Here is a 16,582-nt window from a genome sequence, read left to right as displayed (position 1 = left end):
TCCTTCAGAGGTAGCTATAATGTGAAACTCCTGACATCAAGATAGTTTTACTAAATCTGCTAATCTCATTTCATTGCTTTGTTACAGATTGACGTTCTCAAGGCAGATCTGGAAAGTGCAGAATGGAAAGTTTTGGAAAATCTTATTCTGGAAGATGTTCTTGAGCAGATTGGACAGCTCATCTTTGAGATCCATCTCCACTGGCCTGGGTTTGAGGTCAGTGGCAGTGACAGCAGCGTTGTGCGGTTCTGGTACAGCCTTCTCAAAGAGTTAGAACAAAAGGATTTCAGGCTTTTTCACAGTTACAAAGACTTATCTAAACCTCAGCTATTCTTGAAGAAAGACATTTTCAATGCAAGTAGCTGTTATACTCTGAGTTGGGTGAATACAAGATGGAAATAGGATGCAGGATGTCATCAAGAGCACAAGAAAATATTTGCAGAATGGAGCATGTCCATAATTCTAATCATGAGTTTACTCATCCAGTCTCCTGCTAGCCTGTGCCCTGCTTGAGGCAGGGAGTGTGTTATTGCAGGGCATGCAGCCTAGTGCTTGGCATGTGATGGGGCACAGTCAATACTTGTTAAGGGGATAAACACAGTCACCCCTATTTGCCCAGACTCTTCCTTCACCTTAACTTGGAAGATTATCCCCAACTCATCACAGTTTTCCCTAAAATTCTCTATGTATCTATAATCTATGAATTCACCAACATTGAAATGAAATTATATAAATTTCCTATTTTTACTAGGTTGGTGAGATTTTTAAGTTCTTCCCCTACTGTTTAAAATAGGGTTTTAAATTTGAATTTGAGCCTCCTTTTTCAAGGTTTTTCTTATTTACCTTGTTAATGATATTCTTTACAACCTTGTAGATTTCAGTCATTCCTTCTCAGCCTTTGCTGAGGCCATGCTGTGGCTTTCTAAGCAGCAATACTTCTGATTTCTGGGAACTCGGATGCACCAAATTCTGTCACTGAGTTAAAGAGACTAGACTATCAAGAGCTTTAACACGAAGGTGTAAGTTCCAGTTCGAGACCAAGTCTGAAGGTCTTGACCTCACCAAGACCCATGTCCCAGCTTGAAGACAGCCAGACAGAGAATTAATTCTTCCTTACTGCCTTAGGTTCTATTCAGGCCTTCAACTGGTTGAATGAGGTCCACTTACACTGAGGTGAAGAATCTGATTTATTTAGTCTACTGATTTAAATATTAATCTCATCTAGAAATATCCTCACAGATACACCTAGAATAATGTTTAACTAAAGATCTGGACACCCTTTAGTCCAGTTAAGTTGACACATAAAATTAACCATTGTAGGTAGGTAGGTAGATAAATAGATGATAGATAGATAGATAGATAGATAGATAGATAGATAGATAGATAGATAGATAAGATAGATTTTCCTACTGCATGTTTCACCATTTTCTTGACTCACATATTCTGGTTTCCATCTGGCTCCTTCGGTCTGTGCTCTCCTCACTGAAGTAAGGCCTTTAATGATTACTTCATTATAAGTCCATGAGTAATATGGTTTGGCTACATCCCCAACCAAATCTCATCTTGAATTGTAGTTCCCATAATCCCCACGTGTTGTGGGAGGGACCTGGTGAGAGGTAATTGAATCATGGGGTTGGTTTCCTCCATGCTATTCTCATCATACTGAGTAAGTTCTCATGAGATCTGATGGTTTTATAAGAGGTGTCCCCCTTCACTTGGCTCTCATTTTTCTCCTTCCTGCTGCCATGTGAAGAAGGATGTGTTTGCTTCCCCTTCCACCACGACTGTAAGTTTCCTGAGGCCTCCCCAGCCATGCTAAACTGTGAGTCAATTAAATCTCTTTCCTCTATAAATTACTCAGTCTCAGGTATATCTTCATAGCAGTGTGAGAATGGACTAATACTTTGGGTATTACACTTTTTAGATTTTACGTATTTGAAAAAGCACTTGCTTTTTATACCTGAATAAAGTTTATTTGTTCACAGAAAAAAAAAAGAGCTTCAACTCAAGATGCTTTTTATACTCAGCCTTAATTCCCCTTCACTTCCTATTAAACTAAGCACAGAGCAGAATCTGGGTATCTTTGCTGTTGCCTCTTCTGCCTTCAAACATGATTTACCACCCACAGACTTGCCTATGCTGTCAAATCTTTTTTTAAAAAATACATTATCTCTAATAATGTTAAGTGCATTTTTCTTTACTCCCAGTTGGCATCACTTACACGACTGTGGCCTGAGGACCATCGTCTCACTTTCGTAGGATAGTTAGACAGTTTTTCAATAGCACCTATCCTTTCTACATTAAAAGTTAAGTGGAAAGTTTAGGTTCTCAGCGGTTCAAATGCTCTCTCTCATTACTATTTACAGGATTAAACATGTGCATAATTTTCTAAAATTCTATTTCAAATAAATAGCATAAAAACCACATTATTACTTTATTGTCAATTAAATATATTTTTTGGCATTTTTATATCCTGAGTATAAAACTGTATGTACATTGCTCAAAAACGGGGGGGAGAGAGTAGAATGCCGATTATTACTAGACTTTACCCCTTTTCCCAATTTGTACTTCCTTCTACCCTCAGACATTCCCCAGGTTAGCTCTTTGTTTCTTGAAGTGGTTTGAAAATGCCATTCCTCAAGTGAGAAATCAAATTGTCTTAGACTTGGATGACCTCACTAGCTTGAGTTGAAAAGAGAACAGGACTTTCTGAGTTAGTTGTGATAATTAAAAAATATATACACATGAGCTTTTTATTTTAAAACTCATAGTCCACTAATAAAAGTTGTTGAGCTGAGAGGACTGGCTTGAGTAAGTGTGATCTGAAAAGGCAGTTTAGTCATTTCAATGTACAGAGGTATTTCCAATGTGCAGAAGGGTCCACACACACTCTAAATTGGTTTATACTGTTAGTTTATATGGTGTCATCTCCAAAGCAAAGCTAACTTTAGCCCAGTTCTGTTTGGATTATATAACAGATTTATTTTCATAAAATTTTTATATACTGAAATATATAAACATTTTTATACATTAAAGTGTAGAAAGTGTATTCATCTTAAATGTCCAGTCTGATCAGCTTTTAGATATGTAGCACACCCATATTAAGATTTTTAATTCGTGGAATTGGAGATTTAGGGCATTACTGAAAGCCCCTTTGTCTACGGCAAGTTAACTATTTCAGGTTGGTGGTGTTGAGCATTGACTTCATCATGCTATATGTACCTGAAGCATGAATGAATGTACTGTTAAAAAAGAATATATCATGAACACATCCAGCCACGCTGATTGACCAGGCAGCCTGTTTAATAGTTATCCATACTTATTTTATGCTTATTTCTAAAATGGTCCTTCATTCTCTTCATGGATAGTTTCAAATTTGTGATGAATATACTGATGGTTGTTAAGGTTTTCCTGCCTCTAGAGTTTATTATGTTTATCATAAATAAACATAATAAATTTCTTAACCTCAGCACTATTGCCATTTGGGCTGGATAATTCTTTACTGGGGGAGGGCTGTTCTGTGCATTGTAGGATATGTCCCTGAGGGGGCAAGATCACCCACTGTGGAGAACTACTGGTGCAGGCCATGAGAATAGGATCAGGCTACTGTAGCACTGTTTACTTGTGAACAGGCAAACACAAGATCCTCTTATGAGGAACGGGCAAAACCATAATCATCACCACCACAACCACCACAAGAGCAACACAAACAACACATAACAAACAAACAAAACCAAGAGTTACTCTTTACTGAGAGCTAACTGTCTGCCGGACCATGTGCATAGCTTATTCCTAATTCTCCCAACAAGGAAGTTTATTTTTTTCCAATATCATGAGTAAAGAAATTCTGAGAGAGGCCGGGTGCAGTGGCTCACGCCTGTAATCCCAGCACTTTGGGAGGCCGAGGCGGGCAGATCACGAGGTCGGGAGATCGAGACCATCCTGGCTAACACATTGAAACCCTGTCTCTACTAAAAATACAAAAAATTAGTGGGCGTGGTGGCATGTGCCTGCAGTCCCAGCTACTCGGGTGGCTGAGGCAGGAGAATTGCTTGAATCTGGGAGGTGGAGGTTGCAGTAAGCCAAGATTGCGCCACTGAACTCCAGTCTGGGCGACAGACAGAGACTCCATCTCAAAAAAAAAAAAAAAGAAAAAAGAAAAAGAAACTCTGAGAGGTTAAATGGCTTATTCAGATTACTCAAGTTGTAGCTGGAGGAACAGTCATTTACATTTTGGTCTGTCAGATCCCAAAAAGCTGGTGTTTGGTCCCATCCACAATGCAGCTTCCAAAGCCTGTACCAAACATAAGATGCTTTGTCCAAAGGACTCATTTTTGCCTCCCTATTAGTAAAACGGGAGTAGGGGGAAACTACAAATAGAAAAGGCCTGCAAGTTTGAGTCAGAATTATTTTGTAGCATGCAGGTTTGCTGGACTTAAATCATCTACTTGATTAAAGTATGCCTGCCAAATGGAAGCTTACTGAAGAAATATGGAGACCCAACAACTTCTCTGTCAATATATTTAGGTTGCCAGAAAAGCTCTTGCAGGCCTGGAAATGACTCTTCTTCTGGCTTGTCCCAGTACTTGTCACTTTCCTCCTGGGTTTTAGAAATGGCAGTCACTAGTCACTTGGAGTTGCTTAAGCAAAGTAATTCTCCTTTGCTTAAAACTAGTCTTTGACTTGCAGATAAATGAGCTAAGATGTGAATATCTGTGACATGCATCTCTTACATTTTTACTAGAGCAGTGTTCATAAATGATTCTGAAAATACACATTTGATAATGCTTTTATCAAATGAGTAACAATGCTCTTTTGTAGGTGTAAGGCATATGAGGATGAAAGAGATTCACAAGTTGCCTTTTAGCATAAACTCTGTATCATAATTTGTTAAAGAAAAACAATTTTCCCCTTCTTTTCTTACAGTGCGTGTATTTGATGCAGCTATAATATAAAAGGTTATCATATAAATATTTGTAACTATTTGACATGTTCAAATGAAGAACCAGGGAGAAGTGAACAAATTTCTACTAGAATTGACTGAAGGTCCAAATTTACCTCAGGATAGGGCATAAACAAACTCACGGGTTTACAGTGTTTAGTCCAAATCAGTTATTCATGTAAGCATTTCTGCCTTAGTTATAAGATCTTTTAGTAAGTATAAAAATTGCATTTTTTAAGCATTAAATGTTTAGATTTTGCAAAGCTTAGATTAGTCCCAGGAAGCCAGGCTTACCATATTTTGCTAGTGTAAAAATGATGACTTCATTGGCCGGGCATGGTGGCTCACGCCTGTAATCCCAGCACTTTGGGACGCCGAGGCGGGCGGATCATGAGGTCAGGAGATCAAGACCATCCTGGGTAACACGGTGAAACCCTGTCTCTACTAGAAATACAAAAAAATTAGCCGGGCATGGTGGCGGGCGCCTGTAGTCCCCGCCACTTGGGAGGCTAAGGCAGGAAAATGGCGTCAATCTGGGAGGCGGAGCTTGCAGTGAGCCAAGATCACGCCACTGCACTCTAGCCTGGGTGACAGAGCGAGACTCCGTCTCAAAAAAAAAAACAAAAACAAAACAAAAGACCTCATTTAAATAGACCATTCTACTTAACAATACAACAGTACCTCCAAGCTCAATTAGTGTAATTGTTCTTTTCTGGTGGAGATAAATTTATGTTTGATTCTTAAGCAGTAACATAATTCATTTTGTACTAGCCAATTGCTGATACTTTGTGGATTCAATAATACATTTAACCTTATGCTAAAATGTCTTACTTTTTCTTACATTGAAAGAGGTGCCTGAACTTATGAGATAAAATCATAACCCAAAGATTCAATATATTCTTAGAACTGCTTACATTTAGAGATTATTGAAATTCTTTAAATGACTTGATTATATTTCTTAAGAAATATAAATCAAGCATTCTTAATGCTGTCACACTTTATAACTATATGGAGGCTGGGTGCAGTGCCATGTGTCTGTACTTCCAGCTACATGGGAGGATCACTGGAGTCCAGGAGTTTGAGATAAGCCTGGGCACCATAGGACTCCATCTCAAAAAAAAAAAAAAAAAAGAACCATGTGGAAAAATGGTTTCCAACACATTAAAATTTAACGCTTTCTTAAAACCAGCAACTTATTTTCTCAGACTATTTTAACTTTTTCTTAGTGATTAGTTTTGTACAATATGGCTATCTGAAATAATAAGGGATTTAAATTTGGGAGATCAAATTTGACTAAACTATTCAAGACTAGACTAGAGAATTTCAATAGAGAAACCAAGTGTGCATAGGACTGATATCTAATCAGTACGTACCAGTAGAGAAGAGCTATGTGCAACATGGTGATTATAGTTAATAGCAATGTATCATATACTGGAAAATTGCTCAGAGAGTAGATTTTAAATACTCTCACCACAAAAAGTAAGTATTTGAGGTAATGGATGTGTTAATTAGTTGATTTAGTATTCCACAATGTATACATATAACAAAATATCATGTTGTGTGCCATAAATATATACAATTTATTTGTCAACTAAAGAGTATGTCCCTTGGAATACACTGGACATATTTATGCTTTTTTGAAAAGTACCAGTAGAGATACAGTGGTTCCCCAGTGGTCCCTCTGCACTGGAGACCCTCTCACAGGATGCCCAGGCCTTTCCCCATGACTGGGCAATTAAAGGCTAATGCACAGCACAAAAGGCAGCTTCCAGGATCCTGACACAGCACTGTGGCTTGCTTCTATTCTAACTGGCCTATCTTCTGCCTTACTTGTCATTGGATATTTTGAATATCACTCCTGGGTGGATCTATATAATAAATAAAGGTCCAAGTGTGTTCTATAACATGAGAAACTGCAACTATGTGTCAATAAAAATTATCAGTACAAGAAAATATTATTTCTCAAGGTTTGATGTCAGATCAAACATCATTTTCTCAGGGACCCCTCTTATTTAAGGCTCCCAGCTATGTGTCCCCACAATGTCCTCTATTCTTCCTGTCTTAACAGTGTCTGTACTTTCTCTGCTTGTATAATGTCTGGTTTTCCCAGCAGACTGTATGCTCCATGAGGATAAGGGCCATGTCTACAGCCCCAGTGGCTAAGTAAAAAGGGCTCAATAAATTTTTGTTGAATATAAATTTAAAAAGCTATTTCCATATAATTTTTCTAAAAAATTATTTCATCATTTGTTATTGAAGTTTTTTCTGGCATTAAAAATACCTTTGGAATTTAGATGGACCACTGTATGTCATTTTGTTATTTAAATTTGGACACAATTTGTTCTTTTCTCGACATGGCTGTTCATTGCACTGCATGTGGTAGTCCCTATTCCTGATTAAAGGATGCCAACCTGGAAATCTTCTTGGCCTTGGAGAACTGAGAACCATAAAATAGTTGAATTGAATGAATACAATAATAATTGAAGGTTCAATTATTATTAGAAGATATCTGAGTCCTGGGATATTAAACCTCAATCTTTCTCATTGTCCTTTCTTTGTAGCAACTCCCCGCAGTCTTTTTCAGAGTCAGTATATGGAACCAGAATTCATAGTATCATGGAGACATTTTTCAGTTAATGAGAGAAGGAAGGAAGGATGATGTGAGACTATTTCTACCAAAGATAGGGGTTAGTATTTTTACAAAAATGATTCAAACCATAGTTTTTATAGGACATGGAGTAGAAAGTGCATAATAAAAACAATAGTTGAAAGAGTAAAATCAAGGTGAGAAGAGGTACTGTAGAGACTGAAATATGAGCCAGAGATTTCCTTTTGGGCAAAGAGAAAGTGATGGGAGCACAACTCTAATGGAAGGAGCCATGAGAATGTCCTCAGTTACAGGTTTTGTTTTACTAAGGATGAAATAAACACTATGTAAATAGCTGTTTCTTTTAAATTACCTAGCTCAGAGACAGCAAGCCTAGAAGCCACAAAGGTTATAACACAAATCCAACAGTTTTAAAAATATACAATTAAGTGACATTATATAGAGGCAGGACAGTAGGAAGAAATAAGAGACTCTTGATACTGCTGCTAACTAGCTGTGTTATATCAAGCAAGTCTTCACCTTTCTTGAAGTATTTCCTTAGGTTAGAATATTTAATTTCTAAAGTTTCTTCTAGCTTGAAAATTTCATTATTTTGACTACTGTGATTAGATGAGGCTTAGACAATGGTAAGATAATTTCTTAATTTGTATGCTGCTATGGTCTGAATATTTTGTGACCCTCCAAAATTCATATGTTGAAATATTCCCAACATGTTGGTATTATGAGGTGGAGCCTTTAGAAAGTAACTAGGTCATGAGGGCAGAGCCCTTGTGAATGGGATTAGTGCATTTATGAAAGGCCTGAGGAAAGTTTTTCCCCCTTTTACAATGTGAGGACACAGTGAAAAGGCACCATCTTTGAAGAAGAGAGCTAGCCCTCATCAGACATTGAATCTGCTGGCACCTTGATCTTGGACTTCTCAGCCACCAGAACTGTGAGCAATACATTTCTGTTGCTTATAAATTACCTAGTCTAAGGTATCTTGTTACAGCAGCCTGAATGGATTAAGACAAGTGCTATAAAGGGAAGTCTTCTGATAAATTCAAAAGAATCCAAATGATGTGCTTATGCAGAAAAAGCCCAGATGAAAGGTGAATCCATTATGATGGTTCTCTGGTCATCAAGATGAAGTACCCTTAGGAAAGTACCTTTTAGTATCACACACTTAAACTCACATGGTTCTAAAAATCAGAATGTACGTTTTTTAGACTGCACTACATTACATTCCTGTTTTTAGATTTTTCCAATAACATGGTGACATCTAAAGATACAAAATACAATCATACATAGATCCCTAGAGATCCTTCCATATATATATACACGTATGTGTATATATGTGTTTGTATATATGCGAGTACATACATGTGTGTATATGGTATATAAGTATGTGTGTGTGTGTGTGTGTGTGTATGACTGAATGTCGAAGAAGAAAACATTTTCCAGATACAAAAGCCCAGAGGGAGGGAGCCTAGAGCCAGACAGGTAGACAGGAATCTACACTGTAGTAGCCCTTGGAGTTTAGTTACACTAACTCCAAGGATAGAGTAATGGATAGAGATAGTAATGGATAGAGGCCTAAAGCACAAGATAAGACCTGGTACTGGGGAGAAAGGATTGGGACTAAGGACACCTACAGCAAAGAGGGAGAGGGCTACAACCTCAGTGAAAAATGGACCTAAAAATTCTACATCCACCAGCACAAGGACGCTTATCTCTGCTTATAGCTCTGAGTACAAAGAAAAGTTTTCAAGAGAAATTGAAACCTCAGGCCTGTGCAAGGAGTTGAATAGTTGAATTTATCCTAATCACATGATGAGGAAAACCATAAGCTGAGAAATTAAGATAAAAACCCGTTCTACCTAAAACTATAAAAACCCTATAAGAAAACCTAGGAAATATCATTCAGGACATAGGCACGGGCAAAGATTTCATGATGAAGATCCCAAAAGCAATTGCAATAAAAGCAAAAATTAACAAATGGGATCCAATTAAACTAAAGAGCTCTGCGCAGCAAAAGAAACTATCATCAGAGTGAACAGACAATCTACAGAAAGGGAGAAATTTTTGCAATCTATGCATCTGACAAAGGTCTAATATCCAGCATCTATAAGGAACTTAAGCAAATTTACAAGAAAAAAAACATTAAAAAGTGGGCAAAGGACATGAACAGACACTTCTCAAAAGAAGATATACATGTGGCCAACAAACATGAAAAAAAGCTCAACATCACTGATCATTAGAGAAATGGAAATCAAAACCACAATGAGATACCATCTCACACCAGTCAGAATGGCTATTATTAATAAGTCAAAAAACAACAGATGCTGGCACGGCTGTGGAGAAAAAGCAACACTTTTACACTGTTGGTGAGAGTGTAAATTAGTTCAACCACTGTGGAAGACAGTGTGGCAATTCCTCAAAGACCTAGAGGCAGAAATACCATTCAACTTTGCAATCCCATTACTGGGTATATACCCAAAGAAATATAAATCATTCTATTATAAAGACACATGCACATGTGTGTTCACTGCAGCACTATTCACAACAGCAAAGACATGGAATCAAGCTAAATGCCCATCAATGATAAACTGGATAAAGAAAATGTGGTACATATACACCATGAAATACTATGCAGCCATAAAAAGGAATGAGATCATGTCCTTTGCAGGGACATGGATGGAGTTGGAGGCCATTATCCTCAGCAAACTAACACAGGAACAGAAAACCAAACACTGTATGTTCTCACTTCTAAGTGGGAGCTAAATGATGAGAATATATGGACACATAGGGGAACAACACACACTGGGGCCTGTTGGAGGGTGGGGGATGGGAGGAGGGAGAGGATCAGGAAGAATAATGGATGCTGGGCTTAATACCTGGGTAACAGGATGCTCTTTGCAGCAAACCACCGTGGCACACGTTTACCCATGTAACAAACCTGAACATCCAGCACATGTACCCTTGAACTTAAAATAAAAGTTGGAAATTAAAACAAACAGGCTCTAGGGGTGATACCTCAGGGGTATATGGCAGAAGCAGATGCAAAACCACTCTAAAAGGACTTTTCACCAATCCAGGCTACAAAGGATTTCCTTAGAAAAACAAAACCCATAATAAAATATTAGAACGGACAAGGAAATAAACAGTCCCCCATGAGGTAGAGTTAGCAGACACAATAAACCACGTGGTTTTCAGCCCAAGAACTTGACATAACAGAATAAAAATCTTAAAGAAAGTATAATATACATGATTTATCATGATTAAAGGCATAAAGGACTATATATGAGCCATAAGAAAATACGACACTGTGAAAAAGAACAGGTAAATATAAAAAAGTACAAATACACCTTCCAGAAAAGAAAAACAGCCATGGAAATAAGAAGTTTAATGGAACAACGGCACCCTGGACACAACTAAAGAGACTTAAAATGAACTGGAGGTGGGCGCGGTGGCTCACGCCTGTAAGCCCAGCACTTTGGGAGGCCAAGGCGGGCGGCTCACGAGGTCAGCAGATCGAGATCATCCTGGCTAACACAGTGAAACCCCGTCTCTACTAAAAATACAAAAAATTAGCCGGGCGCGGTGGCGGGCGCCTGTAGTCCCAGCTACTCGGGAGGCTGAGGCAGGAGAATGGCGTGAACCCAGGAGGCGGAGCTTGCAGTAAGTCGAGATCGAGCCACTGCACTCCAGCCCGGGCGACAGAGCGAGACTCTGTCTCAAAAAAATAAACAACAAAAAACCGGAAGACAGGCCTGAGGAAATTACCCAAAATGTAGCAAGAAAAATATGAGCATTTGTATTTTTTATATGAGATATTTTACGATCAGATTGAACCCTACAATGTTTTTCAGAAGATGAGGCAGTATACTGAATATCTGAGCCACTCTTATGTAAAATGTGGTACTATAACTGTACTGTGCAATATGGTAGCCTCTAGAGGCATGTTGCTACTGAGCACTTAAAATTGTGGTTAACTGAGAAACTAAATTTTAAATTACATTTACTTTTAATTAATTTAAATTAAAATATTATACAGTCACATACCACATAATAACCTTTCGCTCAGTGACAGACCACCATATGATGGTGGTCCCCTGAGATTATAATGGAACTATGCAATGGAGTAGGCTATACCACCTAGGTTTGGTACGTACATTAACTCTATGATGTTCGGACAACAATGACATCGCCTAATGACACATTTCTTAGAACCTATCCCCATTGTTAAGCAACACGTGACTGCACTTGATTTAGTAATTGGAAAACTTTTAAGTATGTTTGAAACAATTTGGGCATGTAAATCTACTTCGTATGAAAGATAAAATACTTTGATGAAAATGTAGTGTCTGAATTGAGATGTGCTGTAAGTGTAAAATATATACCAGATTTCAGACTCCATATGAAAAAAGTAAAATATTAATTTTTAAAATAATTGAGTACATCTTCAGATAAAATTTTGGATATGTTAAAATATATTATTAAGTCCCTTTTAAACCTGGCTATTAGAAAATTTAAAATCACATATATGACTGACATATATCTATTGGACAGAAGTGTATTAAAACAAATAAAAAATGGAGATCTGAGTTGCTCCCCCAGATCTAAAACGCTGGAGGCTGGAGAGTGGGGAATGAAAGAAACTCATTTGATGACAGCTATTGCAGATATAAGAAGCTGTAGAATCAAGAGTTTCACTTTCACTTACTGTCACTAAAAATAGTCACTCTAAGGGTGCTGGCTGCAAGTCTGTGACTTCTTTTAAGTTCCAGATAAAATTGCAATTAGGTTTAGAAAGTTGTTTCCACAATTATTAAAGTGACTATGAATATGGAACATGTACACATATACTATGTGCATACATTATACACACATATACATGCACATACACATGTGTACAGTGCATATTTTTGACCAGCTAAATTTCTCTTTGACTTTACATGTCCCACATAGTCTAGTTTCCCAAATGCCCAAGATAAATTTGGGACTCCCTCAGTGCTTCTCATTTGGGGATCTTGCTAAAAGTGCTGACTTTGATTTGAAGGTCTGAGTTGGGAACAAAAATTCTACATTAAAAAAAAGCTGGCCGGGCACGGTGGCTCACGCCTGTAATCCCAGCACTTTGGGAGGCTGAGGCGGGCAGATCACCTGAGGTCAGGAGTTCGAGACCAGCCTGACCAACATGGAGAAACCCCATCTCTACTAAAAATACAAAACTAGCTGGGCTGTGGTGGCGCATGCCTGTAATCCCAGCTACTTGGGAGGCTGAGGCAGGAGAATTGCTTGAACTCGGGAGGCAGAGGTTGTGGTGATCTGAGATCGCACCATTGCACTCCAGCCTGGGCAACAAGAGTGAAACTGTCTCAAAAAAAAAAAAAAAAAAAAAAAAAAAAAAGCTTTCTAGTGATTAGATATTTGTGTGTCTACATATATATATAAATATATATTTTTAATTTGAATCTTCAGTTAGATCGTTCATTTTACTCAGTGATCAAAGAAACATTTCATAACCTGAATTTTGAGCCCAGTGCTGCAATGGACACTTTCGTCCCACTGGATCTTCTCTTCTTCTCAGGCCCTTCGTACTTGCCTTGTTTTTACTGTATTTCATCAATTATTTTATGATATACTAAGAAAGAATTAAATGCTGCCCATTAAACTAGGACATTCATTTATTTTAACTAGAGCCCTATTCAAAAATGTCAAAATGTGAAAAATATGCATCTGTGATGATACATGGAATCAGTTTCCCCAGGTCTCACTTTGAGACCCACATTTAATACTGCTGAAGGATACTGGGTGCCTGGATGCCACTTTATATCCCTTCCCATACCTGAATTCACAATGGCTCCCCCAAATAATTCCTACTTTCTTCTGAATTCTACATCTCAGTAAGCAACGCAACCCCTAGGTAATTCAGATGCAGAGGTTCTCAGTCCATACCCTGAGAAACAATGTTCTCCAAGAAAAGTCTCTATAATTGTTCCCAGTGTTGTGATATTTATGGTTACCATCTAAGGGTTTGCTATTTCAAAGTCAATGTTTTCTTACAGGTATTTTATAAATATACCAAGGATACCAGGCAGCCCCACAATGTAGCCTCAAGAACTACTTAGAAATGTGGCTGTGTAACACTACTCCCATTTTTTAATCTTAAAATTTGTTCCTTGTTTAGGACAAAATATTTCCAGCTTGTGACTCAATATTTAAATATTCATTCTAGTAAATCTTTCACTAAAGCATCACTTTTATCGTAACTTTTAGGAAGGAAATCTGTCCTGGATATGACAAAAAGGCTGCAATAAGGAAAAGGAGCCAGATGGTAACCACCTAAGTCCAGTAACAATGTGATCTTGAGACTTTTTATGCTGAAATATAACCCCACTCATTTATGTACTCTAAAATGTTGTGTAATCACGACTTAGTGCCACCACTAAATGAATATGGAATGTGTTAATATGCTCTGAGGGTACTGCCATGTATTTTATTATATAATTATAAACCCATTGATATACCTGAATAAACCACATCCACCTCTAAAGCATTATTTATCTCCATATGACCCATTTAAAACTGCAAATGGCTTAATCTAGTGTCTCAATACACTTAAGACTCAAAAGGAGACTAAAGATGAACAAGATGAACGTTTTGATAGCACTTTCTACAAAAAATGCTTTATTTAAAAATATGATCTTTTTAAAAAGGAGACAACTTTTATACACACTTACTTTAGAAACAGTCAAAAACACAACAGAATCAATCCAGATTTAGAAATGATGATTTGTAACATACAATATTGGTATGCTGAACAAGACAGTTTAAATGTATGATTCTTTTTGTCCCTTCACATTTCAATAATTCACATTTGTTAAAACTAGTGGTTGGGACTAAAGAAAAGGTCATATCTGAATCCTTTCCCCTTCAGAAATCTGTCACCCTTCTGGGCAGTTACAGAAATGGCAGCAGCTAGGCAATGTTTGTATTTCTTTGGGTGCCTCTGTGTCAAAAAATATATCTCCGCTTTTATTCTTTTTCTATGAAATTTATATTTATGTGGCTATAGGGCCTGGTCGTATGTCCCACGCCTTTTAAAATCTAAATTTCTAAAAACAGACACTCCGTAAGGGCAAGGAGCATACACTGCTATGACCTCACTGGACTCAGAGCTTAATGCTCTTAGGTTATCAGCAAGAGACATGATTTTGATCTTCCAGTTAGCACTCCAAGCTGCTATCAACCAACCTTTTTCAGCACGGTAGTGAAATATTTCAAACCATATTCAAACATCTAATATAGATTTATAATAAAACAGGAAAAATGGCTTGCCAAATTAAAGTGCTATGAGCTATTACATTCAAGAGGTTATCTTGATTTTATTTTATTTTTTGAGGTGGAGTCTCGCTCTGTCGCCCAGGCTGGAGTGCAGTGGCATGATCTCAGCTCACTGCAACCTCCACTCCTGGGTTCAAGCAATTCTCCCTGCCTCAGCCTTCTGAGTAGCTGGAATTACAGGCGCCAGCCACCATGCCTGGCTAATTTTTGTGTTTTTAGTAGAGACGGGGTTTCACTATGTTGGCCAGGCTGGTCTTGAACTCCTGACCTCAGGTGATTCACCTGCCTCAGCCTCCCAAAGTGCTGGGATTACAGGCATGTGCCACCGCGTCCGGCCTATCTTGATTTTATAATCTGATGTTTTCAAACACTATTTTTCACCATGGCCACTGCTTCTCAAACTGGGGAACCCTAGCCATCTTCCAGGAGTGTCATTTTTTTTTTTCAGACATAGAGGTTTAAAAATTTTTTAATCTTAAAAAGTCCTGTTGTATATATTCACAGGTAAAATAAGAATAATTTTAAAGATAAAACATATGACTTCAAAGAAATTACAAGTTGACATCTTGGACTCTACCCCTCGTACTTTATCTCCTATGAGGAGGATTTCAGTAATTACAGCTGCGAAGCAATGACCTAGGAGATCCTGATTTCTCAAAGCGTAGCCAGGTCTTTACTGACAGTGAATGTAAATACAATTCAAAGTCTTGGTGCATTCTCCTGAGTTCCATCTTCAGATATAATGTAATTCTCTGATTAAATATATATAGTCCTGTCTATACTGATCAGGAATTAAGTCAACAAAAGAACTCTGGACTGATTTTGATTTTTCACTGTTTATAATTAGAGGAATGCTACAGTTAAAGATTACTGCTTTACAACTAAAAATATACAACATATATCATCAAAGGGAGTGGAACTCATGAAGCCAAAAGATTAAAACTTGACCCAGTGAAAATAATAGGGAGAGTAACTGTGGGTGATTTTATCCTTCTTCCAAATTTACATTAAAATATATTATCCCTATTCTTTACTGCCCTTTTGGTTGAAGAGGTAAATACATGCATTTTTCTGAATAATTAATTATAACACCTCCTCTAGAATCCCAAATCCACTAGGGATTCTTTCTTGACCCCAAAGAGATGCTTTCAGTATGTCATGAGTATAAACTCAAACTGCTTGCCAATTATAACTACTTGTCAAATAGAAAGTCAATAGCCACTTTCTGTATAAATAACATTTATAAAAAACAAAATGAAGTTGCAAATGAAATTATGTCAAATTTACAGTTTCTTTTTTTAAACAAAGGGTCAATGTCATCAACATTATCTGTAAATCAAGTTATCATCAGATACATTTAATAATTAAATATAAATATGACAATGGATCAAAAATGATCCCAGCTAGTTTAAGGATTAATCTCATTAATCCCACAATTTAATGAGACCATCCCAACCACATGTTATGACCTTAGAAGTTTCATGAGGATGCCACACTGCACCTATACACACTTTATCATGAGCTTTAAATCGACTGTAGAGTTTTGTGGTCTTCCAGTCCCAAATGTTTAATTTTCCATTTCCATCTCCTGAAATCACATAACTATAATGGGAAGAAAGATAAATTCAAATTATTAAAATACCTTAAATTGGTAAGGCGAATGAGGAATAGGGACGTTATCTTTTCACGTTAACATTAAAAAA

General features: G+C 37.4%; 2 protein-coding genes across 8 annotated transcripts in view; one reads left to right on the top strand and one right to left on the bottom strand.

Annotated features, from left to right (window-relative positions):
• Positions 1 to 16,582, top strand: part of METTL24 (methyltransferase like 24) — a 131,858-nt gene that overhangs the window by 111,976 nt on the left and 3,300 nt on the right. For 3 of the 6 annotated variants that reach the window (XM_024929059.4, XM_034962699.3, XM_034962697.3), the window contains one exon: positions 88 to 13,781. In XM_024929059.4, coding sequence (XP_024784827.2) covers positions 88 to 402 — 315 coding nt within the window. In that variant the 3' untranslated portion in view covers positions 403 to 13,781. Of the gene's footprint in view, positions 1 to 87; positions 13,782 to 16,582 lie in introns of those variants that run through there. The other 3 variants (XM_063604985.1, XR_008625745.2, XM_063604984.1) reach the window with 3 other exon arrangements.
• The window catches only part of CDC40 (cell division cycle 40), a 53,130-nt gene continuing 50,741 nt past the window's right edge, over positions 14,194 to 16,582 (bottom strand). For both annotated transcript variants that reach the window (XM_055114040.2, XM_008977984.4), the window contains exon 16: positions 14,194 to 16,481. In XM_055114040.2, the coding sequence (XP_054970015.1) occupies positions 16,304 to 16,481 (178 nt within the window). In that variant the 3' untranslated portion in view covers positions 14,194 to 16,303. The remainder of the gene's footprint in view (positions 16,482 to 16,582) is intronic.

Source organism: Pan paniscus, chromosome 5, assembly GCF_029289425.2.
Source record: "Pan paniscus chromosome 5, NHGRI_mPanPan1-v2.0_pri, whole genome shotgun sequence".
NCBI lineage: Eukaryota > Metazoa > Chordata > Mammalia > Primates > Hominidae > Pan > Pan paniscus.
The sequence above is the reverse complement of the archived record's forward strand: the minus strand, read 5'-3'. Positions and strand labels throughout refer to the sequence as shown.